A 27,638-nucleotide genomic window follows, 5' to 3' on the forward strand; every position below is an offset into this window, starting at 1 on the left:
GAAGCCCCCGGCAGCCGTGCGCACCACAGCCCGCCGATCCCCGGCCGGCGCTTTCCTCGGGGGCGGCAGGAGCGCCGTGTCCCCGGCCGAGAAGCGCGGCGAGCTCCGCGGAGCGGCCTCCCCGGCGGGCGGGCGGGCCCCGCGCCGGGCGGGGCGGCGCTGCGCGGGCGCGGAGGCGAGGCGCAGATAAGGCCGCCGCCACCCGGTGCTGGCACACTGCCGGCGGGCCGGGGCGGCGGGGACGGAAGCGCCGGGACTTCCTCTGGGGGAGGCCGGCTCTGGGGCGGTGCGCTCCCCGCGGGGCGCCGCAGCGAGGCGGCCCCGCGCACCGCCGGGGGGGTGGTGGCGGCGGCGGCAGCGGTCGCGATGCGGGCCGCCTGGGTGCTGCTGACAGCGCTGGCCGCCCTGGCCGCCTACTACGTGTACCTGCCGCTGCCCGGCACCGTGTCGGACCCCTGGAAGCTGATGCTGCTGGATGCCACCTTCCGGGCAGTGCAGCAGACGGTAAGGCGGCGCCCCGACTCCGCCGGCCTTACGGCCCCGGTCCCGGCTCCGGAGAGGCGGACAGACACCCCACCCCCCCCCAGCCTTCCCCGCCGGGCTTGGTTCGCGCCCCAGTGGCGGAGGCGGCTGCAAGCGGCGGCCGCGCCCACGGGTTTCGGTGTCCGCCCCGGCGGAGCGCACTTCGCGCATCCGCGCAGCGGGAGCGGCGTCCTCCGCGGCGCGCCGGGGGAGGCCCCCCGCAGCCCGCACAGCCCTCCCGGCCCGGTCCCGGGGTCCCTGGTGCCCGAGGGGGACCCGGCGCAGCCGGAGAGCCGCGCCGCAGGCGGCGTTTTGTAGTTGGAGCCGAGGGGCGAGTCGCCAGCATCGCTGACACCCGCGTCTGCAGCGGGCTAGAGCTGGGGCCGATCTCCGCTGTACCGGGTCGTTACCGCATCCGGGAGGGGAAAGTGGAATTGGGTTCGGATGTAATGCTCTGCCTCCCGAGCAGCAGCAGCAGCTCCGGGCTGGGTCACCCCAGGCTGCTCGTTGTTTTTTCCTGATCAGTAAATCAAGCGTGCGCGTTTTAGTAAAGCTGGCATCCAGTCTTCTCTTCTGGGTTTCACGGTACAGATCTTATTGGGTGTGGTTTAGTCTGGTTTCCAACTTGCAGGCTTTTGGTCAAAATAAAGAATTAATGGTTTTTATTCTGGTGCATTAAGTATGCCATAGGGAAAGAAGACATAGGGAAGCTCAAATATTAAACTGCCTTGATTTGGAATCGTATTACTGAACAAAACTCTGAATGCTTGATTTTGTCACAAGACACACATGACAGTTATGTCACTTCATGATGCCTCCCTCATTTTCTGCCAATGTTTCTATGCTGACATGAAACAGAGATCACAAACTTTCTGATAATGGCTTTAGCTGTGAACTTTATTTTCTTCTAGGATGGTCTGATCTCTTACAAGGACTGATCAGTCATGGTCAGGCCCAATGTAAGGTATTACGTATGTGAAAGTTGGTTTGGGTTTTTTTTGTTTAATTTCCTAGCAGCATTTCAGTTTACTAAGTTGGTTCTGAAATGTACAAAAATGTGTACTTTGAGTGGACGACAGCATCAGCATATTCAAAAAGGGATTAAATGAATTAATGGACAGAGGGCCCATAAATGGATACCAAAAGGACTACATGGGAATGTACCTTCTGTGTTCCTAATACAGTAATTGTGGATGCTGGGAAGCACGAGGAGAGTGAACCACACAGTGTCCAAACCTGTTTGCTTGTATAGGATAAAATCTGTTTGCTTGCATACCCTCCCACATGTCTGCTATGAATATTATGCAGACATGGCCCGCAATAGCTTCATTCTTCAGTAAAATCTATGGCTTGACGTTCCTTGCTCCATGTTGTTAACTCAAGTAACTGAACAGCAAGCACTCAGCTTGACCAAATTCATTGATGGTATGGACAGAAGGGCCGTGATCCCCCCCCGCAGCATGCTGCCTGCAAAACACATCCTAACAGTTCAGCCAGGAACACCTGAATCAAGTCCATAACCTCCAGCTGAAGGAGACCTATCTTTAGAAAATCATATGACTGTAACTATATATATGTATATTGCTGTTGGCTTATGTACACGTTGTTTGTTTATGTGGTATGTTGGGCATAGTCAGATGAATTCTGGTGCCTCTAGCTTAGAGGCTGAAGGGTATCTCTTTTGGGATATTCTAGAGGTCGTAATCCCAAGAGGAGCTGGCAGGACAAAGCCTGGCAGGTGGCAGCTGGAGCAAACTGGCAGGCAGGGCTGAGGTGCCCACATCTGTCATCTGTCAAAAGTCTTTCCAACACTGAGAGACAACACAAAGTCAGGAATAAATGACTGCCATTAAGACAGAACTGTGTGAACTGAAGCTAGGATTGTAAAAGTTAAGCTTGAGTATTTACTTTGTTAGACAGCTTTTGTGTGTGTATATAAAATAAAGTGTATGTCCTTTTGTAGAGCTCAGCTTCTCCTTTCTTCCGCTACCGGTTATTGCAAGACCAAATCATTTAACATTTCTCTAAATGTGACCATTGAACTTTCACTCACTTCTGAATGTATTTTCAGCTTGCTATTTATTACTTTCCTTTGTAGGTTTGATAGCAGACAGAAGTACATTTCTGACTTCAAAACCTCTGAAAACTGTAATCCTTCTTTCCAAGAGCATGAAAGAAACTTCATGTGCTTCAAATACAATTAAGTGTCTTCTGCTTATGTTGAAATAGATTTGTGAAGACTCTGACAATTAAGCATGACAATTTCTTGTTACGGATAATGTGTTTGTTTTCTCAGTGCATTAATAATCACTACCAAAAAAACATAATAAGGCTGTCACTGGCTTTCAGTGTAGTAATGATAAGGTTTTGCATTTCCATGTAGAGTTTTGTCCCAGTCAGCTACAGATTTTTTTACAAGCTTGGGACTGACTCAGTGTCCTGGTTCAGCATGAGACACTTCAAATGTTCGAGTATAATCACATGGTTAAAAAAATGCGTATTGCTTATAGGGCAGTTTCTGTAAGTAGGTTTCAAAACATACTACAGAAGGGGACCTATACTGTTATCCTAATCTTAAACTGGGGGGAACAGAGATAGGAAGAGATGGAGTGCCTTATCTGAGGTCACAAAAATTCCAGTGGTGGAGCTGGAAACTGAGCTGGGTTGTCAGAGCCTTGTTCCTGCGCCCTCTTTAATGTCCTGTGCTGCCCCAGAATGAAAACAGAAACTTAGACTTTAATAATATTCATGAATTGATGTGAGAGTGCTTAACTGAGAATGAGAGTAATTTGCCCCTTTCACCTGACCCAAAATGGGACATGGTAACATTTTTACAGAAAACAGTGATAGAACACAATTTTAGATCAGAAATGAAAAACTATGTACATACATCAGAACTTGGCTCCACTGAAATTTGGACAGCCACATAAAATTAATTATGGGATTGAGCCATGGACTAAACCATAGTTATTGTTTTACTTGGTGTCTGTCAAGAAGTGTCTAAAGCAACATTTCATAGTTCTGCTGTTAACAGCAGGATTGTTACAGGCATTTTTCACTCTTGCTCTAACCCCTCTCCCTTATTGGAATAAAGAGAGCAGCATATGTTTATTTAATAAGCCCTTTGAAAAAAGTTATTTCTGAACACCATTGTCAAGATACTTGCTATTCTGGTGCATGGCAAGGAAGAAAGGATTTTTTCGAACTGGGACAGCTGTTAGCAGAGGTTTGGAAGGACAAATGGGTTGGCACAGAGGCCATCAGATAGATGCATATGGAAGAAGGCAGCCAGTTGTACAGGGGAGAAAACTATCCTCGTATTTGTTCTCATCAGCCAAGTGATTCCTTCATGCTTCTCTGCCACTCACTTGCTTTCAGAATAAAATCTAGGGCATGGGACATCAACATTCAGGATTAGAGAAAACAGTAATTAGTTCTTTCTAACATTTTAATATATATCTATCCATATATTTCAGAGTATGTGACTTCTGGACAGATGTAAATCATAGTTGTAGCCAGTCAAGTAAGTTGTCGATGGTTTTGCATGCAAGAACACCGTCTTGGAATTGGTTTACGGTAAACCAAGTTGCTAGTTGTGGCGGGTAGGTCTCACAGCAGTGGCACCTGAGCAGAAACTGAACCACACTGGAAGTCCAATTTGCAGTAACAGATAACTTCTGTCTCTATCTAGTATAAAAGCAGATCATCATGGATGAATAGGTATATGCACAAAACCTTACCTTAAAGTGTAATCTAGTTTCTGCTTCTAATTAATAAACTGTAAAACAGTCTTGGCTTCTTTTCAGTTCTAAAGGAAATACATAAAACTAAGAGCACTTGTCTTTGAGGACTGTCTTTATATAACAGCATTAAAAATAGGTATTCTTTACTGAGCAATAATGCACCTGCATTAAGAAATGATTCTGTAAAATAAAAGAAAATAGACATTCACCTTTAAACAGGATAAACTGCCTGAAATGCACACAAAACAATATGCTAAATGGGGAAATGATCCTGTTTATTTTTCACTAATCTCTATTATTGACTACAGATACTGTAGTTGGCATTTTGGACTCTAATGTGTTTTGCAAAGTGATGGCCAAATTGAGGATCGTGACTGCATCTTTTAAGGTAGGAAGTTTAGTCTTAGACAGTTCAGTCGCCCCGTTCCAGCATCATGACTCATTTTAGTCATGAGTGACATTTGGCTCAGTCTCAAGTAGTGTAGTATGAAAAAAGAGCCTTAGCTGTTTGCTTAATTCCTGATCCTGCCGAGGCCTGAAAGGTCAGTGCAGGACCTTTGGTCTGACCAGCTGTGAAGGCAGTAGAGGAAGCAGCTGATAGATTCAGCTCGGCTTTAGAGGCGCGCTGCCTTTGTGCGCTGTCTGAATGCGACCTGTTGCAATAATTTCGTGGCTAAAGGTCAGAGATGTGAAGCCAGATAGTGTCAGCTTTGGAAGTCATACAAGGACAAAGAATCCCAATGCGCTGAGTACTGTTAGAGGTTAATAGACATTAGCAACAGAAAAACTTTTTTGGATTTTTTTTGTAATACAGAACACATGACTAATATAGAGTAAAAGTCCATGAGGGAGGTAAGCATAGTAGCAGTGAGCATTTGAGATTCTTCATGAAATTACCAGCTGAGGAGCCAATAGAAGAATCCTGATAGTTTAGGGACAGATATTGGTGATTAAAGGTGAAGTAATGGTGCCTCTCTAGAGCAGTTACTTGTTCATTCTGTCTGCTTTTTATCACAAACCTGACTCCTTTCTTCACTTGTTGAAAATTTTCTCCTACATCAATTAAATCTTTCAATATCTGGTACCCCTCACCAAAGAATTTACCAGGAGGAAGGTGGCAGTCTTGAACAGTTTAGTCTCTAGGGGGGTCCCTGGGTTGTCCCTGCCTGAAAACCCCTGTTACAGGGATGTCCTGGTAAAAGAGAAGGAGATTGTGGCTGTAGTGGTTGCTTTGCCTGACTTATTGGAGAGCTGGGGAGCATTACATGTGAGTGTAAATCACACTGCTGCCGAGGCAGCCATGGGTCATGGGGAGCCAACGGTCCCAAAATGAAAAGCTGCAATCAGAAATGAGCAATAGATTGTCAGTAGGGCTACTGTAATATCTTGTCGTGGTTTAACCTCAGTCGGCAACTGAGCACCACACAGCCGCTCGCTCACTCCCCCACCCCCTGGTGGGATGGGGGAGAGAATCGGAAGAGTAAAAGTGAGAAAACTCGGGGGTCGAGATAAAGACAGTTTAATACTTGAAATAAAATAAAATCCGAAGAAGAATATACAAAGCAAGTGATGCACAGTACAATTGCTCACCACCCGCTGACCGATGCCCAGCCAGTCCCCGAGCAGCGGCCCCCCCGGCCAGCTTTCCCCAGTTCATGTACTGAGCATGACGTCACATGGTATGGAATGTCCCTTTGGCCAGTTTGGCTGTGCCCCCTCCCAGCTTCTTGTGCACCTCCAGCCTTCTCAGTCGGCAGAGCATGGGAAGCTGAAAAGTCCTTGGCTAGTGTAAGCACTACCTAGCAACAACTAAAACATCGGTGTGTTATCAACATTGTTCTCATCCTAAATCCAACACACAGCACTGTACCAGCTACTAGGAAGGAAATTAACTCTATCCCTGCCAAAACCAGGACATATGTCCACAGTGGTTATTTGCTGAATTGGTTCAAACATCAGCAAAACACTCACGTTTGCCTCGCTAGCCTGCCTAGTCCTCCTCTCCTGGGGTCTTCCTGCTCATCCAGCTCTGCCTCGCTTCCCAGCAGCTGAGCTCTCTCAGTATGTGTCAGACCATTACTCAGTCCAGTCCATAATGCTGTGAAGTTCACCAGCCATGTTTCCCCAGTTACCTGTTCAGAAAACAAAAGTGTTTATTCAGATGGATGCATAAAGTTACATGGGAAAACTTGCGACTGTGACCCAGACTGAGTGATGTGTGGTGTCTGTGGCTGGCACAGCAATTCAGGGCTAATAGCCCACAGGGCTTTCATCTTTATACCATCTCCTCTTTTCTGTGAGTGTCTTTACTTTTTCCTGTAGTCTCTTAATTTCCCCCTTGTCCTTTTGCTTTCTCTTGCTTTTCACTAGCTTTTATTATTACAGCACTGTCTTCTCTCCCTTTTCACCAGAGAACATCGCTGTTTCTCTCTTCCACATGCATATACACACACATAATTCCCAAATATATTTAAGTGCTATATGTGATAGCCTGTAGCAGTCCTGCATGTTGTCACAGGAAGGGCGGTAAAAATCACTAATACCAGCAAAGATCAAACCAATTATTGCTCACATGAGATGACCAGATAGTTTTATAATGGATTTAAGGCCAGCTGTGGACTGCTGCCAAAAGGGCTGGTCCCATCCTTTCCCCCAGTCCCTCTTTCCTGCCTTGGGTTATCAGTAAGATGGTGACCTGGCTGAAGTTTCATGTTGTTTCTCTGATTTTGCTGGGTTCATGTTGAGCTGGTGCAGCAAGGTCATGCTCTGAGGCTTTGCGTTCATTAGTGCCAACACGAGAAATGTGCCAGGGAAGCACAGCCAACAGGATGGGCAGGCCTGCCCTTTGGGTGGCAACATAGTCCTAGAAAAGAGTTAGCCAACCATTAAACACATCTTCTTCTGCCAGTAGTTATATTACAGAGTGATAAGATATATCTATTTTAAAGATTTATTTATAGAGTGGAAAAATAATTTTATTTGTAAGAACTTTGGACAAGACTAGCTCTTTGCCAGCAAAAAGTGCAATCCTGATGCCTTATAAATGACAACCAAATAGGCTGATTAGATAAATATACTTCCAAAGAATCTGTATGATAAGTGCTTGGCAAAAAAACTGCCTATGCCTACCAAAAAAAATTAGGACTGTTGCTTCTGTGCCCTGGTGTACAAAGCATCTCTTCCAGGTTTTTGGATTCTTGGAAAGAATCTATTGGGGGGGGGGAAGAATGAAAACATGTGATGACCTGCAGATGGCCACAGTGCTCTGTGGGTTAAAGAACAGGGCAAAACACTTCTCAGCAAACAACACTAACTAGCCTTGAAAACAAAACATTTCTGATTCCAGAGAACATGTGGTAATCTCTTCTACAAAGAATGTGAACTAAGGGGGGAGAAAACTAAAATGGGACGTCTATTGCAACACAGTCAGGCTAAAAAAAATGTACAAAACCATTGTTTTCCCTGGCAGTATTTCTAAAATTGATGCCCAGTGGTTACCTTCCGTGGGAGCCTCCATGGGGCACACAGAGGATCAGATCTTTAGCTGGTTACATCAGTGGCAGCCCAGCAAATTGTCTGCCAAATAATTAATAGATGTATTGCTCTTCAGATTTCAAACTCGAACTGGGTTTTTCTGTGGGAATTTTTAAGTAACGGTGGGAGAAAAGAATGATCTGAAATTCAGAGATACAGACAGCCTTGTGATTTCAGCATTTCTTCCCGCCGGGTGGATACTTTGTGTTTCTTCTCCCAGAGAAAAGCCTTGCAGTACTAAGAAAAGGTATTCCATCCAAAAAGCAGCAAACATCTTAAAATTTTGATTCCCACCAAACTATCTCAGCAGGGTGACGTTACCGCAAGCTAAAGCAAGAAAAGAAAGTAATTTTTGTAAATTCTTGTTTTGGAAGTGGATTCCTCTCCCCGCTCGCATAGCAGCCCATTGTACTTGGCATAGACTTTTTTGGGAAAAATTTCAAGAATTGTCTTTTTCTACAGCAATCTGCAGTGGAAGTGGGGCTGTGCAGGGCCTTTTCTATACAGCACCTGACTGAAAGCCAATATTTCATTTTCTTTATGTTCAAACTAATGATAACAGATTAAAAAGTTACATGTAAGGAGCTGGGGCTATGGACCTAAGGAGGCAGATATTCTTTGGCATGGATGCTGCTGAATGCTTCGAAATTTGCTTTTCCTCCGGAGGTGTGTGTTTGCCTCCGTTAGCCCTTCCTTCACCATGAGCAGGCACTCCTGCCAGAGAAGCTGAAACTTGGCACTAAAAGTGGCTGCGAAAACGGTACTGCAGAAGTATAGTAAAGAAACCCAAGTCAAGAAAATGAGATAGTTGTCCTTGTGAACAGATAATAGAAACCAGAAAGGGACTGTGAAACTCTTATTTGCAAAATCATGTCTGTCATGAGGAACCAGACTTGGCTTCCACTTAGTTTTTGTACAGGTGAAACTAGGGCAACTGTCTGTTCTTCACAACGTGAATGCGGTCAGACCGGTACCTGGGTGACCCCGCTCTCCCAGGTGTCAGCATCTTTAATTCATACTAGCAGGTTTGCGCTGTACTGGTGGTACCAGCAGAATTAAAACAGTAAAACAGTTGTGCGTAGACAAGCTGCACGGCTCCTAACAGTACACTTTTTCTTCCAAGTATCTGTTACCTGTATGTAAAATAAAAGGTCACCGCTGACAGTTTTCTTTATGGTAGTGGTCCTAAAGATATACATTAGGCATATGTATTAATTTTAACTCCCAACTTCATTGCCTTGACTGAGAAAGTTGTACAAAAGGCTTAGCCGATTATCCAATTTCTAGCCTTCCTTGCTAGGATAGAGATTAACTTTGCAAAAGGAGAAAGACCCCTACTACTTTTTAATGGCCAGTCTCAACATCGTAGTCCCTGCAGTCCTTTGGCTCACCCTTTGCCACCCCTTTTGTACCAGCTAGGGAATAGGAACAAGTATGCATTACAAATAGTGTGCAAGTCATATGTGGGGAGCAGGTCGTGACCATTTAGGCTGGAGGAGTGCCTTGGATCCCAGTACTGTTTGCTGAGAGAAATAGGTTTTTAATCTATTCAGGGCAAAGTTTAAAAATTAAACATAAAAATCCTGAATAGCCAAAGGGGATAAAATCTCTCTCCTTCTACCATAAGGAGACAGAAAGAGCAGATCATTCTTCATTTTTTTGTAGTGTTTTACACACTCGCACAAAAGAAGTAACGCACTTTAGTCTCTGGGGTTGGGGGAAAAAAAATAAATCACTAACCTGCCATGGTTCTTGGATAGCGTTTCAGATCCTTCCCAATTCAGCAGGTAAATACGGGACAAGCCAATAAAGAAGCATTATATTCCTTTGAGACCATTCCTGTTTTCAAATTTCTTTGCAATCCTTGAGAACTTTCTTAATTTGTAGGTGGAAAGACTTATGCTTTGGGGTGGAACAAGAGAAATACTTTGCATTTTTGATACATACCACTACAAAAATTTTGCCTGTGCGGTATTGCCCTCTGCTGGCAATGGTCCGCGGAGCTTCACAAGTCCCACAGCGGAGCATGCTGGTGAGGTTCATCTCCTTTTGGAGGTGTCTTTCAAAGGCAGCGATCTGAGTGCTCATTCACAGTTGTCTTGATCCACGTAGTGCTCGTGGTTTGACTTATTTTGACAACAGAGAATCTTTTATGGACAGGGTTTTGTTTTAATACAGCTTTAAAAGTATTAGAGGTCTTTGATAATCATTCATTTTCCAGTGAATATTCTAAGAATCCATATTCGTTTTCGTTATAGGACCTGCCCTTTGAAGATGGTTGCATTACACATCAGTGCAGTATCGTATGATATGCTCTGAAGTAACAGAAATCTCCTTTTTTCTTTGTTCTTTTTTTTTTCCTAGTGTCACCTGATTCACTATCTGAGACTCAGCCATCACCTGATAGTTCTGAATTACTTGATTTGTACCTTTGACAAGCTGAAGTCTGTCTCCTCTGAAGACATTAACATCACGGATGCTATTTTTGACGGTGTGGAAGTCAGAGTGTTTGAACCTCCTGCAAAGCAAGATGAAAGGCTCAAGCGCAGTGTTGTTTACATCCACGGAGGGGGCTGGGCCTTAGCAAGTGCAAGTATGTGCCTGCCAGTAATTAAATAGGATTCTGGTCTGGTTTTCTCCTAGCGGAAGCCAAAAGCTGTTTTTCCTGCCAGGGGTGACGATTTTGCTAAGAGGTACCTGAATTCAGCAGTAACTGTCTCCACTCTGGTAGATCAGCTCTAAGGAGGGAGGGGAAAAATACCGTCAACACACAGCAGAAACGCATATCTTATCTACACATGAGTTGTAAAAGGACCAAAAGGTTAATTTTGTTACATCCCGAGAGGACAAAATAGCTTATTGTTTAAATTCCTGGGATGCCTGGATGGGCTGTTTGGGCCAGTCCCCCGTTTTCTATGGTCATGTGCAAATGTCGATCCTTGGTGATCAGGATCCAGTATAAGGGTTTTGCCCCATTTTCACACAATAATTAGTAGAAGAGTGGGCTGAACAACACTGCATGTAGCAGCATTGCTAATGTTTGGCTCTTAAATAACGCATACGTGGGAATACATGCTGCTGATCACAGACAACAGACAGCGTGATGAAGGAAACGGGTGGAGGTTGGTGCCCGTCCCATGGTTTGGCCCCCTCCCTTAGGGGACCACGGCCACCACTAGCAGAAATTACCTTGAAAATTAATGCTATTTACTCCAATTAACTTGGAAGCCACAAACATGATCAGAGAAAGTAAGGTATAGCTATAGACAACGGTAAGTTAACCACTGATCCTTCCATGTCATACAGGAGGAGAAAAGCCTTGGGAGGAGAAAGGGCGTGTGGTTCTCATGGCTGCCCCGAGATCCAGATCCGATAGCAGCCTTCCCTGATTTCCTTCCCCCTTGCTCCTGAGATGCCATGAAGTCCATACAGCCCTGATGCATTCTGTGGCCGCATCTACAGAAAAAGAACATTGATAGGGTTTTCCAAAACGTTCCAAAACAAAGACTGTATTGATTGCATTTGGACTATGCATGTATAAGTCACTTAGACCATGATTTAAGGGAGATTTAGATTCCAAAATAACTTTAAAATCTGTCCTTTGCGTGCCTTTGGAAATCCCAGTCTCCTTGTCCTACAGCAGTTAAAAATTTTGCTCCTCTTCCTACAGAGGAATTGTGCTTTGAGATGGGTTTTCTTAGGCCTGCCTAAGGGATGTTTCTTAGCGTCCTGCCCACCTCATTCGCTCTGCAACAGTTTGCATATGACTCTTGTTGTGCAAAAGTTTATATTAAATTAGTGCGCTTTGTTTGGATGACTATAACTCAGCTATGTCAGATGCTATCTTTGAGTCCAAGATGCAGAAGTTAATGGCACAAATGTTACAGCTAAATACTAAATTCTAAGACTAGATACTTTAGAAAACGCTTAGTGTCTTAGTATATTTTATAGTACCGGGAACCAATGATTAAGTAACTGGAAAGGAATAAAATTAAAGAAAATCAGTCCACTGATAAATAGGATAGCTGTGATTTATCCTCCCTTAAATGAGTAGTTCAGTTGATGTTAATAGGGCAACTCATTTGAATCAAAGCAATGCATGCTATAATAAAATGAACAACAAGCAGTGACTCATACAGTGATAACTGTCTCTGGATGCTAATGCCCCCAAGCCACTGGGTACCTTAAATTTTGCCCAGCTGAGAAAATTGTGATAGGTGGATGAAATGACATGCCCCAAGTCACCAAGAAACATATGAGAAAGAAAGCATTAGACTGCAGGACTTCTTAAGGCATGAATTATACTCGTTCCGCTACAATATGTATTTGGCACTTTATCTATTGCAAGCTGGTCTCATTTACTTTGCTTATATTTGTATTATGTCTTCATATTTTCTGAGAAGGCTTACGTACGGATTTGCGACTATTGACATAAATGGACTCTCATGTCCTTTCATTCCAGGAACAAGCCTTTATAACAATCTCTGCAGAATCATGGCTGAATCTCTCAACGCTGTCGTTGTCTCAGTTGAGTGAGTAATCTAAAACTAATTGAGTAATTTTAAAGTGTTAGAAATATGTAACGTAGTTCTTTTAGCTTTTCCCTTTTTACTGGCTTGTGTATAAGGCTTTAACTTGGACAATAATTCTCTTTACCAGTCCGATATTTTTACCCTTTTAAAATTACAACAAATTGGAATGGTATCAAAAATTCATTTGGGTTTCTAATTACTTTAGAGGTCATTTTAGAAGGCAGAAATGTGGGAAAAGAGAGTAGCACTTAATTCAGTTGGATAAATACTAAAATGCAAATTTTAATGCATCTTGCAATTGTATCTACATGTAAGGAGTGCGGCTAAAACCTGAGATCACTCAAGTGCCAAGTTATGATTCTGTAAATACTTGTGAACTTTAAAAACAATCAAACAAAAAACCCAGACACATTTGGACATGATACATACCTGAAGGAAGGCTGAACCACATCTCTATGCCTCCTCATGTAGCAAGAGGGACTTTTCCCATCCTCAGTGGCCACTCCCACTGCTGCAAGTCACATTTTTTTTAATATATATATTAAAAATATATATAAAATATGAAAATAGATATATTAACCCCCCCTGAAGTCTGTCAATAAACCACAGTTTCTAAGTCATATTGAGCAAGGGTCTGCGACATAAAAATTATCAAATCATTTTACCCCTGCTCATTAGCCAGAATACACCGTGGAGTCTGGCAGTTTCCTGCTGCTCTCTCAGTCTCCCACTGTTCCAGTCATCTCATTTAAGCCTTGTGCTCCACTCAAGCGCAGAGGACTGCCGGGGTGCCAGACAACAGAGAAGCAGGGCTGCTTTTTTAACTAGCTGAACAATTCCAAGGTAAACAAACCTCTCAACTAGCTAACTACATTACCTAGATGACTCCAACTTGATTGGTACTTTTCCCATCCTTATTGTCAACTTTAATATTTTCTTTTGCAAACCCAATCACTTGATAGAACTACTCAAGTTTCCCACCTGCAGCTGATTACATACCAAGCTCTGTGATCTAATTGCAGCTTAATTATATGGAGTTGATGTTACACATTCAATACTTAGAGCGCACTTTAAAGGGTCGCTTTTTTTTTTTACTTCTTTGTTGTTTATTAGTAGAAACAATGAACAGTAAGAAAGCAGCTGTTGGTTATTCCAGACGAGCAGCGATCACCGTATTGAAAAGTTCCTTATTATTCCTTTTCTGATTTATGGCAGTATAATTCTGCCTGCTTCTCTGAGTTATTGTTTACCTCTTCTCCTTAGCCATTATATCTTTCAGTCAAGGCATTTGTACTCAATTAATGAAGACTAATTAGATTTCTCATTGGTTTAATTGCACGTCTCGCTTTCATGATATATGCACCGTCTGTTATCCAGTTTTGCAAGGAGTTCCCAAAGGACTCTCTCGTATTCCTTTGTAGTTGATGCAATATATAGATTGCTTTCTGAAAGCAGGTCAGATTTGGAGTTTGAAACACTTTTCATGTAACCTAAGTTTAAAATTTATTCTGCATATGAAACTTTTTTTAGCTTAGATGCCGAAGAAAATATTTTGAATCAGAAAACTGGATTTTATTTTGCTTGTTTTGCTCGGCTCTACTGAGAAAATGTAAAATCTGTTGATTGAAAAGCTACAAACAGAAGACATGCTTTGTACCATAAGGCCTAGTAACAACTCTTAGATTACAAATTATTCAGTAAATATGAACAGGCTTCTCCTGCACTGTTATTTAGAAACTGAGAAAATCTCATGAATGGGACTCAGCTGCTGACTGTTCCTGGGCAGACTGTTTGCTCTCTGTGCCTCAGTCTCTCCACCTGTGCAATGGGTATATTCCTGCTCCACTCCTCGATAAAGAAGAGGAATTACTGAATCTGTTGCATTGGAGCAAATTGGTATTCACTGTTTGGCTATTGTTCATTTCATGGCACAGAGGTATAGCGAGATTCATTCTCTCCTGAGCATAGGTAAATTCGGGAAACAGAACTGCTTAGCTGTTTGGCTCTGTGGAATCCGTTGGTCGTATGTGACTTACTCTCCCTTGTGCTAGTTAAGGTGGGGATTTGGATCAAAACCAGCCTGGTTGTAATGACTCCCTTGCCAAGGGTGTTTTAAATATTCATTTATTTTTATATGTCTGATGAAATCCTCTATTGGGAAATTCTAGGAAAGTGCTGCACAATTTTATACTATCTTGGCATTAGTCATATCTAATGGGTTCATATTAATCTTTCAGAATTAGAGCATTAATTATAAGATTAAGTCTTACAAAAGTATTACACACCTCATATTTTTCCCGTAATATTTATCCTAATGAAATAGTTATTTGCCATTAAGGAATACCTGATATCACCTATTAATGCTGAAAGAGAGGTACATCAACGGTAATAATTGTCTCTCATATCTTTTCTTTGTAGATACAGGCTGGTACCAGAGGTGTGCTTCCCCGAGCAATTCCATGATGCTTTTCGTGCTACTAAGCATTTTTTGCAGCCTGATGTCTTAGCTGAGTATTCAGTTGACCCAAGCCGAATTGCAATTTCTGGCGATAGTGCAGGAGGAAATTTGGCAGCTGCTGTGTGTCAGCAGGTAACATCCAGTGTCTGTTATGTATTACACTACAACAGTCCCTAATTCAGTGATGCATATAGGTTGACAGATTCTTTGTGCTGTGTCATCACAAGGTGATATGCCAACCCTAAAGACAGAATGGTAGAAAGCCAGCATCTAGTCACTTTACTGAAGAAAAATGAGTCAATCACGATATGAATCACATAGCTTGCAATGTCTTACTACAGTTACGAGTTGTTATGGGCCAGATTTTAAGAGCAAGTAGCTAAATTACTTTTTTTACCCCTTTTGCTGGTGAATTCTTTATTTTCCTAAGTAGGTAACTAAGTACATGTGTAATTTGTCAGTTTAGCTTCCCATTTTTAGATGCTTGTCTCTGAAAATATATTTTTATTTCTTACAAATGAAGGACAAACTATACAATAAATGAAGCTTAATTCTTCTATTAAATTGTCTTCCTGTAGCATTTTGCAATTTTAAGGAAATTTCTTCTGTGTATCTGCAGTTTAAATGTAATCTGAATTTAATCTAGTAAAGATTTTAAAGGCAGCCTGGGGCAAGTAATAATATTTTTCATGGTTGAGTGAAATATTATTATTAGCTTTTTTGTATTGCCATAACCATTGGTGATGAGAAAGCAGATACCATGTCCAGGCAACTAATTATTATGACAACCTTGCAATATTGAATTAGGGTGAAAAAATGAATAAGGGACAATTACACTAAAGTTTCAATATCAAGGACTGATGAACATGATAGTACCATGTTTTGGAAGCAGCATTCCTAATTCGTTTCCCTGATGCATAATTCTTTTTAAATCAGTGATGTAGGACTGTTTCAGGGAGAGGTTAAATACACTAAGATTCTTCAGCCTGAAAAAGAGACAGACAAGATGAGATATGATAGAGAACTGTGTATCTTGTGTGGAAGATGAAGCAAAACTCATGTTTGCTGATTCTTCCAGAAAAAGATTAGGGGGCACCAAATGTATAATTGGTAGGCTCAAATCAAATGCAGATGACAGGTTCAAGTCAAACACAGAGAGGTGCTTCTGTACGTAGTGAGCCTTTGCTAGAGAAAACTGTGGATGCCAACAGTTTGCATATGCGCAAAAAAACAATTCGATAAATTCTTGGAAGAAAAATCTATTAAAAACTGTTACAAGCAAGAATAGCTCCTTTGATTCAGGAAGACCTTCAGTTGCAAATTGTTAAACTGGGAACTGTGGTAGCTAAATGCCACTTTACAATTATTTTTTTTTCTTCTTACACCTTTCAACTTCTGCCAATGATTTCTGTTGGAGGCAGGATACTGGATGGCCATCCTTACAAGAGAAGAAAAAGATCAGGCTGCTAATATTTCAGCCAAAAGAGCGACATTACCTGCATAAGAACAGAATTCAGCCTGAAAATTGTCAAATGAGTGGTGGCTTATATGAATTTAAGGTTGATATTGTAATGTTTATTTTCTTTATAATCCCAATCCTGTCCTATATTCTTCCCACAGCTTAGCAAAGAGGAGCATTTGACCATCAGACCAAAACTGCAGGCCTTAATTTATCCAGTCCTTCAGGCATTTGACTTCAATACACCTTCTTATCAGCAAAACATGAATATGCCCGTTCTTCCTCGTTATGTCATGATCAACTATTGGATAGATTATTTCAATGGTAATTATGACTTGGCTCACTCACTGCTGATTAACAACCACACTGCTCTTGACGTTGGCCAAGCTGTCTCTTTCAGAGGACGTCTGAACTGGACATCTCTACTGCCTTCATCGTTCAAAAAGAACTACAAGCCTGTAATACAAACCACAGGCAAGGCTGAAATCATCCAGGAGATACCAGCTCTGCTTGATGTACGAGCAGTCCCACTCCTTGCAGAAAATGAAACTCTGCAGCTGCAGCCAAAGACTTACATCCTGACCTGTGAGAATGACGTCCTGCGAGATGACGGGGTGATGTACGCCAAGCGCCTGGAGAACGCCGGTGTGGAAGTCACGCTCGATCACTTCGATGACTGCTTTCATGGCTGTATGATATTCACCATTTGGCCTACTGATTTCTCTGCAGGCATTCAGACCAGAAACAGCTATATAAAATGGCTGGATGAAAACCTCTGAAGAAAGAGACTCTCTAGAAGACACAGGGTACTCAACTCTGGTGTCTGTTCTTGCAAAAGAGCAAACAATGAAAAAGTGCACTTTTCCAAATTCAGACTTCATCGGTTCAGCTGCAGCTGCTGGGGGTTACAGACCACTAACTACAGCATTCACTAGCTCGTTTGGCCTTGCCCAGCAAAGTATTTTGAGAAATACTTTTTCAAACTTTGATTCCCTCCCCCCCCCTTCTTTCAGATGATAATTGCCAAACATAAACAAGCGTTGAGCAGGGAGATCAGCATTCCTGTAGCATTCTTAACTGGCTGCAACTTTCAAGCTTTGACTCTTAATTGGGCACAAAGGCCACGATTTTCAAATGATGTGAGGTAAAGCCAAACACCTACATCTACATCTGAATATGTAAAAATGGGAGCTCAACAGTGGTGAGCACTTGATGTCAAAAAAAGTGTGAGCGCTCTCACCTTTGACAGCAGAGCTATGCATTTGAATGTCAAGCATGGATTTAGGTGTTGGCTTTCAGGCACATAGACAAATGGCTTATTTAAATTTGAAAAAAAAAAGTTCTTCTAGGCAGTTAAGATGATGCTAGACAAGTCTCCTAGCAAAACATGTAATTCAGCTTTGGAATTTGATCTTTATTGCCTTTTAGTTATTTATATTTTATAAAAGCACAGGACTAAATATATTTTCAATAAAAGGTATTACAGCATACATACAAATATATAGGATAAAATACTATGTGTAGCAGCAGAATGCAGGTTGTTTATGTGAGCTTCAAAGCTGACTACTTACTTGGCTCAAGAATGTGACTTCGGCAGTGTTTAAAGCCTCAGCTTCACGACCTCCTTACAGAAAATACTGAGCGTACTAAAAAAAAAATCTACTATGTGGTTTGCACTAATGTTTGTAATAATAGTAGTTTTTGTTCATTGACTTTTCTTTTGTGCTTGTAGTGTTTATTATATTTCATGCTTCCTGGAAGGAGGGAAGCAAGCAAATAGAAGTGGGCTCTAATCTATATGGAAGATTTAAATCTGAGCTTTGCAGCTAAACTTTGTCTTGGAGACTGACCCAAAACGCTAGGTAAGATGATCTCACTGTTGTGCAACAAATCTCTACAGTTTGAGCCAGTCTGTAAATTCCAGACAAGCAGGACAGGGAAGTGAAACAACTTGCGGCAGTGTATGTTGTGCAGGATGCTTACTGCTTGCAGAAATGAAGGTTGTGTCAAAAGCCCAGTGTTTCTAGGCAAAGAGGAGAGAATGGCTGTCCCACGACTAAACTAGTGGATTAAATTCGTCCTCAGCTTTACCACAGACTTCCTGTGGGACTGCAGGAGAATAACTTAATCTCCTTACGCTTCACTTTCTTCTTCTGCAAGAGAGGGAGCAGTAATTTCCTCCCTCACAAAGGAGCTGTGAAGCTGAATCCACAGGTGTTGGTGAAGCACACGGATGTGACGGTGACTGGCAGGCACTGAACAGCTCCCGTAGCTTTTGACTTTCCATCCTTCTCTAACAGCTGGCTCCGAGCAGCCAGCCCCATGGTGGGTGGTGCTGCTAGGCTGCGGGTCCTCCTGGGCAGTTAGCTCATCTCTGTCCTGGCTCCTGTGAAAGTACCGTAAGGTGAGGCTTCTTGGCTGTTGGGAGATCATGACAAAGGCACTTTCATTAGAGCGTTTCTTATGGCAGGATTCTGAAAAGTTCTTTAAAAAAAAAAAAGGCACTGGTAGATCAAACTGCCTTCTATCATTTAAAATATATACAGACCAGTCCGCTTTCACTGGTATTTAAATAAGAGAATGGCTTGGCTGAATCATTGCTTCCTAGAAACATCAGGTTGTTAATGTGATCGTATGTATTAAGAAAAGCTATTAATGAGACAAGGCCTCAATGTAGACTCAGTCATGCAGGCTGAAACTCATTTCTGGGCATAGGTTCACACAGAGGTCACAAGCCAAAGCTTTTTCAACAGTGGCTCAGATTCTTCTTGTTACAAAGACTCAGTGGAATTAGAGCGGCTGAGTGACAATCTGAATCGGAATAAATTTCGGTCAAGATACCCAGTTAACACTGCGGAAGAATTCAAACTTTTTTTCTGGATTTAAACCCTCTTTCCTCCTTTTCCCCCATAAACAGAACTTCAGTAGATATAATTTACACTTAGACAGCAACGAAAGTTATGTCCATTCTAAAGACAAATTACTAATCTTGAAGAAGGGTCTGCTCCAGTGTCCTTTCCACTGTATGGAGACAGCTCCATGTACTTGACTTTAGACCATGACTCACAAAGTAAAAAAATACCGTTACGCTGAGTTGTAACAACAGACTTCTTCCTGGTTTTCCCACTTAAAGAGTAAACCCATGTCAGAAAAGATGTAATTTATATCCACCTGCCATCATTAAAAGATAGTAGGAACTATAGTACTGGAAAAAAAGTGGTTAATGTTCCTATAAATTCTATAATAATTAAGTTTGCCTGAGAGCTGTCTGCAAAGCTTTAGATCAGCATTTGTTTATATCTAAGTTATAAATATCTGCTAGGAAACTATAATATAATTACTGCTAGTTTGTTTTTTTTTTTAACTGAAATGAAATGGAGAGCTGGAATATATATTCATGGAGTTGGTTGTAAATTTCCTTTATGCACTGAAGCACATTAAAGTCTTGGCACAAGAAATGGTAGTAAGTATATAACTGGACTGAATGTGTTTACTAAGTCACCACCAGCTTGACGCGACATCCAAGATCACAGCACAACTTGGATGAGATATTACAGTATTAACTAGTTCTGTCAAAATATCTTGACTAATTTTATCATTCAGCTATATGGTTTAAGTACGTGATAGCTGCAAAGATATGTGACAGATCCTGTAACGGACGGATAACATATAAAAAGAGGTCTGAGTTCCAGGTATAAAAAAGCCTTTTAGTATATAGCCACACAAGACACGAGTAAAATTCAGTGTAAACCTTGAAGTAAGTGTTAGTCCAAATTCAGCTTTCCTCCTACTTTGCTTTGTTTTCCTTTGCACGCAGTTCCCGTGCCTGAAGTTGAAAGTTTAGGGTTGTTTCCAGCTGAGCTACTGCAAGCTCCTAGAAACAGAGCACTAAGGCAGCTGAGAGCTCACCCGGGGCCGGCAGGCATGGTTACAGAAAGCTGATGCCTGATAGCAAGAGATTAAGATTAATGAGTGTTACAACACCTCGATTTGTTCATGTGTTTACTCCTACATCTCCTGAAGTGTTTCCTCGGGCATACCCAGCACCTTCATTCCTTGGCTATTTCACAAAGCAGTTCAGGGCACTTTGCATGTTGTAGGATCAGATCAAGTATTTGTAACAATATTTCACCTGTGCACAGTAAAAAGTTAGTCTTCTAAAAGAAGATAGTCAATAAATTTGTTTACTTATCTTTTCACGAAATCAACAAGTGTGGCTAACTACTTTTTGAAGATTGCTTTTTTTTTCCCCCCGCTCCTACAGTTAGACACTATCTATCCATTGCAAGAATATCTTGTTTCTGATGGCCGTCAAAGCATTCAAATGTAAGCTTTAAAAAAAAAAAGCTCACGTAACAGAACCTATAGCCATTTGTATCCTACTTTCATAGACCTAGGAACTATATTAGCAGGTCCCCAGTATTTTGGCCGATATTCACAGGAATAAATAGAGGTTTTGTCTCCCTAGCTTAAGATTTCTTAAAGGATGGGTGTTCGGCATTTCTGAAAACTCAGACCTGTTTAAAGATGTTTCATGGTGCATAGAAATCATTAATAACTTGAATTTCCTAACCATCTAAGTGATTCCAAAATTGCATCCCTAGCCAAAGCAGAAAGGCCATTGTGGGTTTAAGTCCTACAAACTAAAAAGAAATGCTTTATCTTTAAAACATTATTTTGTAGTGTTTGGGCCTCTATATTTTTTAATTAGGTGCATCATGGGCATATTTTTTAAACTTTTACTAAACTTTATTAGAAACTTTTTCAAATAAACATATTAGAAGTAAGTTAACCTGTCTTAAACCTTTTAAGCTGCTATGATCTGTAACAATGATGTTGAAAAAAACAAAACCAGCTGCTTTAATGTTTTCTTATTTATGATGTTTAAAACCCCAAAGTACAACATACTTGATGAATGCATTCAATATCTTATGCATGACCGGGTTTTTTTTGCTTCTTTCCCAGTGCAGGGGAAAGATCTTGCAAGATCTAATTAGCAACTGTGATTGAAATGTGCTATCAAAATGAAGAACAAATAAATAAAGTGAAATATATCTGTGGTGGTTTGGGTTTTTTTTCCCCAGATGTACAACATTTCCAATTTGAGTTTTCACCTAGCAGAGGTCAGTGAAACAAACGGGAGACCTCAGAGTTCCTGAAGAAATGCTGAACCAAAGCCAAGGTGGTTGTTTTCAAGGCAGGAAACATTGCCTGTGTGTCCATGCTCTGCAAGGGTGACCTCTTCTTACTTCATTTCTGCCAAATGATTAATGGTGACCACATTTGCTGGCGTTGAATAGTGGACGATACCTGCACTACTGTTGTTCCCCTCTTTCAAGATAGATAGTGGAGCCTGTGTTCTCCATTCTGATCTATAAACACATTTTTATATGTTTATAGATTATTTATATGTTTGAAATCTGTTTTAGCCAGTGAAAGTCCTAGTTTCATTTTCATTCCTATTTGCCTTCCTTTCACATTCTTTCTTTCTGAACTGCTACTCATTTTCTTCCCCTGCTCTCTCATTTATTAATGGTCATACCAGCATTACTTTTGAAATATCCTAATGTGGGGGTTTGCCATCTTGTCCAGCAGGGTCCTGAGAATTTCACAGAATATAAACTTTCCTCCTGCTGAAAAAAGTCCTGGGCAAAAAAGCTTCAAAGTACTTACAAGCCTATTTTTCAGTCAGCAGGAGTCATACTCCTGCTTGCGTTAAATTGAATGCATTAAAAACAGGCTGGGCCCCATAGAACATTTTTTTCCAGTCATGTTTTCTTAGATTTAGTAAAAAGTCTGACTGTGCAGGGCTTTGTAAGGCCAGGGCAGTGCCTCCCACGGCTGGGTGCAGCCGTGCACGTCACCCCATGCCGGGTGGCGCAGTGGGAGGATGCACAGGAGGAGCCGCTGAAGGACTCGCTGCCGTCTGTGCTGCACTTCCACAGGCACTGAGCTCCTACCTGAGGACTGACAAAGCATCTGGCACAAAATCCTCAACAGCACCTTCAAATGGCGTGAGATGAGTATGTGAGGCATCTTAATTCAAGCGTTAATCTGCCATAGATACAGCACATTTTTTTTGCAGAACTACGGTGCTGTTGAGTATGAGACATTCCCGTGGGACTGGCTGGCATGTCTAAACTCATGGGAGAGACACGCTTGGAGGCTGAGCCTGGTGCCAAGTGCATCTCTGATTGCACTGGATGCCTCGATGGTGCTGGAGCTGCATTTCCCTGTTCCCATTGCAGCACCCTATTTCCTACCTCCTACCCTCAACCGCAGGACCAGAGCAGCAGCGGGTGTGTGGTGGGGCTGTGACCCAGGTGTCCCTCCACCCCACGGCCAGACAGCCCACACAGCCTCGTGTCTCTGCATCCAGAAATCCTACCCTTCACCTGCATCACTCCTGGCTGGGCACTGCTCCTCGCCTCGCACTTAGAAAACTCTTTGGAGCTGGGCCATGCTTTATTTTGTTCATCCCCAGGGTAGGCACACATTTTCTCCTTGTTCTTAATTCCATTTTTTCCTGGCACTAATCCAATGGCATTTCTTTCTTTCACAAGTGGTGTTTAAATAGTTGGCAGCACATCATTAATATAAGATTAGTTTTACCCCTAATGTAAATTTAATAATTTTCACAATTATTTTCTACAGCATTTTAAAGTGTTTATCAACCGTTCAACAGGAAGACAGGCAAAAGAAAACAAAAAAGCCTGCAATGGCTCCTTTAAAACTTCTTTTTACAGAAACAATATTTTAAATAACTCTTTCTGGCTTTATATAAGCAAGAGAACACTAAATATTTCCACCACACCCACCTGTTCTTTTCTGAAGCAGAATCTCTACAAACCACAGCACTTCCTATCATAAGACAGTCTAGGGATATAGGAGAGGCAGAGTTTGTTAAAGGAGAGAATATATTTTATATTAAGAGATTTAAAACAGCAATAATAATTGGTGTTATGGAAAACTACTCCTCCCACAAACACTGTGCCAGTATCAGGACAGGTGCAGTACACTCAGTGCCATCGAGATGTGGGATTCAGAGTATGGCGGAGGAATAAAGAAAGGGAATTTTTACTGTTGTCATGGTTTAACCCCAGCTGGCAACTCAGCACCACACAGCCACTTACTCACTCCTCCCTGGTGGGATGGGGAGAGAATCGGAAGGGTAAAAGTGAGAAAACTCGTGGGTTGAGATAAAGGCAGTTTAATAGGTAAAGCAAAAGCTGCGCACACAAGCAAAGCAAAACAAGGAATTCATTCACTAGTTCCCAGCGGCAGGCAGGTGTTCAGCCATCTCCAGGAAAGCAGGGCTCCATCACGCGTAACGGTTACTTGGGAAGACAAAACACCATAACTTTGAACGTCCCCCCCTTCCCTCTTCTTCCCCCAGCTTTCTATGCTGAGCATGACGTCATATGGTGTGGAATATCCCTTTGGTCAGTTGGGGTCAGCTGTCCCGGCTGTGTCCCCTCCCAGCTTCTTGTGCACCCCCAGACTACTCGCTGGTGGGGTGGGGTGAGAAGCAGAAAAGGCCTTGACTGTGTGTCAGCACTGCTCAGCAGTGACGAAAACATCTCTGTATTACCAACACTGTTTTCAGCAGAAATCCAAAACATAGCCCCATACCTAGTTACTATGAAGAAAATTAACTCTATCCCAGCCAAAATCAGCACAACTGTTAACCTAATAATTTCATTACAATCGAATTTTAGTCTGAAGTTTTTAATTAAAATATAATAATTCACAGTATAGCCAGCAGAGGGAGCATTTAAAACAAAGACTCGTTTGAAAAGGTCCAGCAGGTTTCGTAAAAAAGCACTATTAAACCGAAAGCGTTATTGCGGGAACTGCACCAAAACATTTGTGGCAACCCAGCCCCTGACCTGTGAATTCACACATGGACAAGGCATAAAACTTACACTAATGGGAAATTACTCAGATTTCTTGCAAAAAAACCCACCTCAGAACCGTTCCTCAGCATGAATCACTTTCAGCCCTTGGCACACCATAAGGATTTTTTTCAGGTGATCTAGCTGCTATTAGTTCAGATTCTGCAAACTGGTTGGGGTGTGTGCGGTTATTCAGGTCTCGCTGTAGGCGCCTGTGCATGTTTCTAGTCTGCAGATCCAAAAGGGTGAGGGAGTGCACCGAGGGGAAGTCTGCCTCGCTGCGCTGAGGGCACGGCTACGTGGTTGTGGAGGGCTGTATTTTCAGGACTGTCTCCGCTGCCTTCATATACATCTGGCTTTGTCAGTGAGGGGTGCATGGAGGCACAGCAGCATCTCCAAAAATCTATGGAGAGCTCTGAGTGCCCCTGGAAATGGTTGTGTTTCAACCCCCAAGGGTAATACCTGGAGAAGTGGGGCTATTTCTGTCCTTGTGCCGTGGCATTTCTGCTCTTTTAATGGTGCATAAGGCAACTCATTGTAAGAAAAAGGCGATTTTTACAGGCCTTGTACACTCTGCTCCTGATGCTGGGAGGAGGAGAGGGCCTTTCCGAGAGCCTCACTGGCAAAGCAGCCCTGATGCTCTGCTCTGGGGCCTGTGGGAGCCAGTGTTACTTGGCATAGTCAGCAGTTGAGGTTTGGGTTATTTTAGGGATCAGATGAGTTACCTTTGATGTTTTTCACCATCTGGCCACATGCACACATTCCACACTGTGTTAGCTGCCATCGCATCATCTGCTCCAGCACTTTCATCCCTGCGATGCAAACGTGCTACAGGTTATGAAACACTGCAAAGTAAGAACAGCTCAGCAAAGCAGCAGCATACGTTTAGTATGACTGTATCTACTTATGAGGGGTTTTTCCCTCCCCCCAAAAATTCCATGCTGAAAAGCATGCAAAGGCAGGAGTCAGAAATGCCCTCCCGCCTCCCTGCCGCAGCTGGAGAGGCCGGGTGTGAGGGGTCAGGGGTTGTGCCTAGCACTAGGGCTCCAAAAACTTCTGCATTTCCTTTTGCATTCCCATTCTGCATCACCATTTCCTCTGCAAAAGTGCAACAGAGCTTAACAGACTTTGAAAATACCATACTACTACATCTCAAATCCTGCTTTTGATAGCCTGTGTGGATGTTCAAGGGAGGGAAGATGCTATTTGTTATTTTACAGTCACTGCAATGCACTGGAGGCACAGTCTAAGCCTGGTTTTGAGCACAAAGAGCCAGCTTCTTAGTTCAGGTCCTGTATGATCTGCTCAGATTCCATGCGATTAATCAGACAGCACATTGTGGATTTGTATTTAATGTTAAAACCCAGAGCGGTTAGCATACAGACAGGGCGTCTTGTATATAAGGACTCTCTTCGGACACAGACATAGACTTCCTTGGGTGTTATCTAACTCCATGGTAGAATTATGAAAATCAAAGACAGGGCTACAAATGTGAAAATGGGCTATGCAATTGCATGGCTGACCATGAGCGATACAGTGGAGCTGGGGAAACAGAAGCTTTTAGCCTGAGCCAATGTATATTTTTAAGCACGCTCTAAGGAACTGCTTATTATAAATTAGATTCCTATATATATTTATACACACATATATGCATATATACGTTGCAATAGTACAAACCTAGAGCCACTTCCTTAAGATTATAGGCTGACTCTAGGCTTATAATGTTCTTTTTACTCAGACTAAAATGACACTATTGGCATGAATTTGGGCTCAGGCCTTCTATTTTAATGAGTGTCATCGTCTTGTTTTCTTGGGCTGGTGGTCTTCTCACCTGACTGAATTTCCAAGGGAGTGTCTGAGTTTAAGCAAGCTCTAAAAAGATCTGCTAACCTGTCACCTTGAGGCAGATGCACATGCTTACTTACATCAGCCACCCACCCCATCTCTTTGGGCCTTTACTTCAAAATGTAAATACCAATTTTAACTTACTTTTCAGTGTCACTTTGAAATTCAACTTTATCCTGAGTAGAGTTCATTCTTACCGTGGCACCTCTCTTGTGCCTGCCCAGAACAGTATCTCCTGAGCTGTGAAAAGTCATTTACTGTTTGCATATTAACCCAGCAGAGCCAACACAGCTGGGTGCTCTTCCTCCTCAAACTTCCTCAACAGACTTGTTTACTAACCTGTAACCAGCTAAGGGCGGCAGGGTTAACTCAGCACCTCTTTGTCTTTGGTGACAGGAGCCACCAAACTTTACTTGCAGGCGTCCAAGCAACTCAGCTTGACCCCATCTCAGTTTCCAGAGCTGGAGTTGGGAGCAAAACCAACTATCTTTCAACTTCCAAATCAATCAGGGCACAGAAATCATTAAAAGCTAATATGTGCCAGGATCCATAATGAAATTTTGCAGTCACTTATTTTCCAGATGAAAAACAAGTTAAAGCAGAAGGTGCTTTTCTTGTTAATACCTCATCCTTTCCCTAAGTAACATCTCAGGAGACAGGGGATCTTTACTGTGGGGGGAAGAAGGGCATTTGAGGGGGGAGAGGAAAGTTCAAAAAGCAACAAAACCAGCAAGGGTTGGAGATCAGCTGGGCTAAAATTTCATGCCTCCACCAGCCCTGGCAGCAGCAGCTCTCCCATGGGCAGAGCCAGCCCTCGGCGGGGCAGGGGCGGCTGTTGACTCCCAGGTAGGGCTGTGGGGAATTCCACTGCTTGTGTTACTTCTCCATTCTCTCCTGAACAGCGCCTGGGCATGCGCCAGCTCTTCGTAGAAGGGAGAGACAAAACAATGAGGGCGTTTACTCATTTAGGCTTGCAGGAAGAGATTGTGAATTTAATCAAAACAGCTAGTTTGCAGCTGCTGAATGGAGCTGGAGCAGCCAAAGGCCGGGATTCACGACTAGCCCGGCGCTCAGCTGCATGCGTTTCATTTAAACTATAGGATTTCTATAGCCTGCCTGTGCAAGGCATCGCACAATCCACCGGTTCACCAGTGTCAGCAGTGTTTATTCAGGTAAAGATTTTAGTACATAAACACACCATCATGAGCTGGCACTTGCACTAACTGAGCAGGTTTGCTGTTTTCTTCCTTGTCCATGTTCCTACAACACCCAAGCTGCTGCAGGCTTGGGAGCATGGAGAGTCCTCTGAAAATATTATACTCCTCACAGCAGCTGAGGAGACTTAGCTATTTAGTAAGGAAGAAATTAGATGACTGACATATTGGCATTTTAGGACCTTACTACAGTCTGCTGCAGCCAACAGGGAGACCAATGTTGTCTTAAGGAGCTCTGGGCCCACGGCTGATGGAGAGGCAGCCCTGAGACCCCAGCAGCGGCTTGCCACTGCCCCAGCCATAAGGGTCTGTGAGCACTCAGTGTCTCCTGAGATTTGTCACAGTGAGGTTTGAATAGGCATACAACTAACTCAGATTATAAAACTTTTTCTCACGTATTTATAGTTGCTGCATCTAATGTGCTGGTGAAGAAGCC

At 42.7% G+C, this 27,638-nt stretch overlaps 1 protein-coding gene across 1 annotated transcript; it reads left to right on the plus strand.

Annotated features, from left to right (window-relative positions):
• Positions 1-343: 343 nt before the first annotated feature.
• On the plus strand, positions 344-21,302 carry NCEH1 (neutral cholesterol ester hydrolase 1). The gene is made up of 5 exons (XM_076341357.1): positions 344-504; positions 10,164-10,392; positions 12,262-12,331; positions 14,750-14,921; positions 16,410-21,302. Exons 1-5 carry the CDS (start codon positions 367-369, stop codon positions 17,025-17,027), a joined length of 1,227 nt encoding a protein of 408 aa, XP_076197472.1. The 5' UTR covers positions 344-366; the 3' UTR covers positions 17,028-21,302.
• The last annotated feature ends 6,336 nt before the right edge of the window (positions 21,303-27,638 follow it).

The sequence above is a fragment of the Aptenodytes patagonicus genome, chromosome 6, assembly GCF_965638725.1.
Source record: "Aptenodytes patagonicus chromosome 6, bAptPat1.pri.cur, whole genome shotgun sequence".
In the NCBI taxonomy this organism is placed as follows: Eukaryota; Metazoa; Chordata; class Aves; order Sphenisciformes; family Spheniscidae; genus Aptenodytes; species Aptenodytes patagonicus.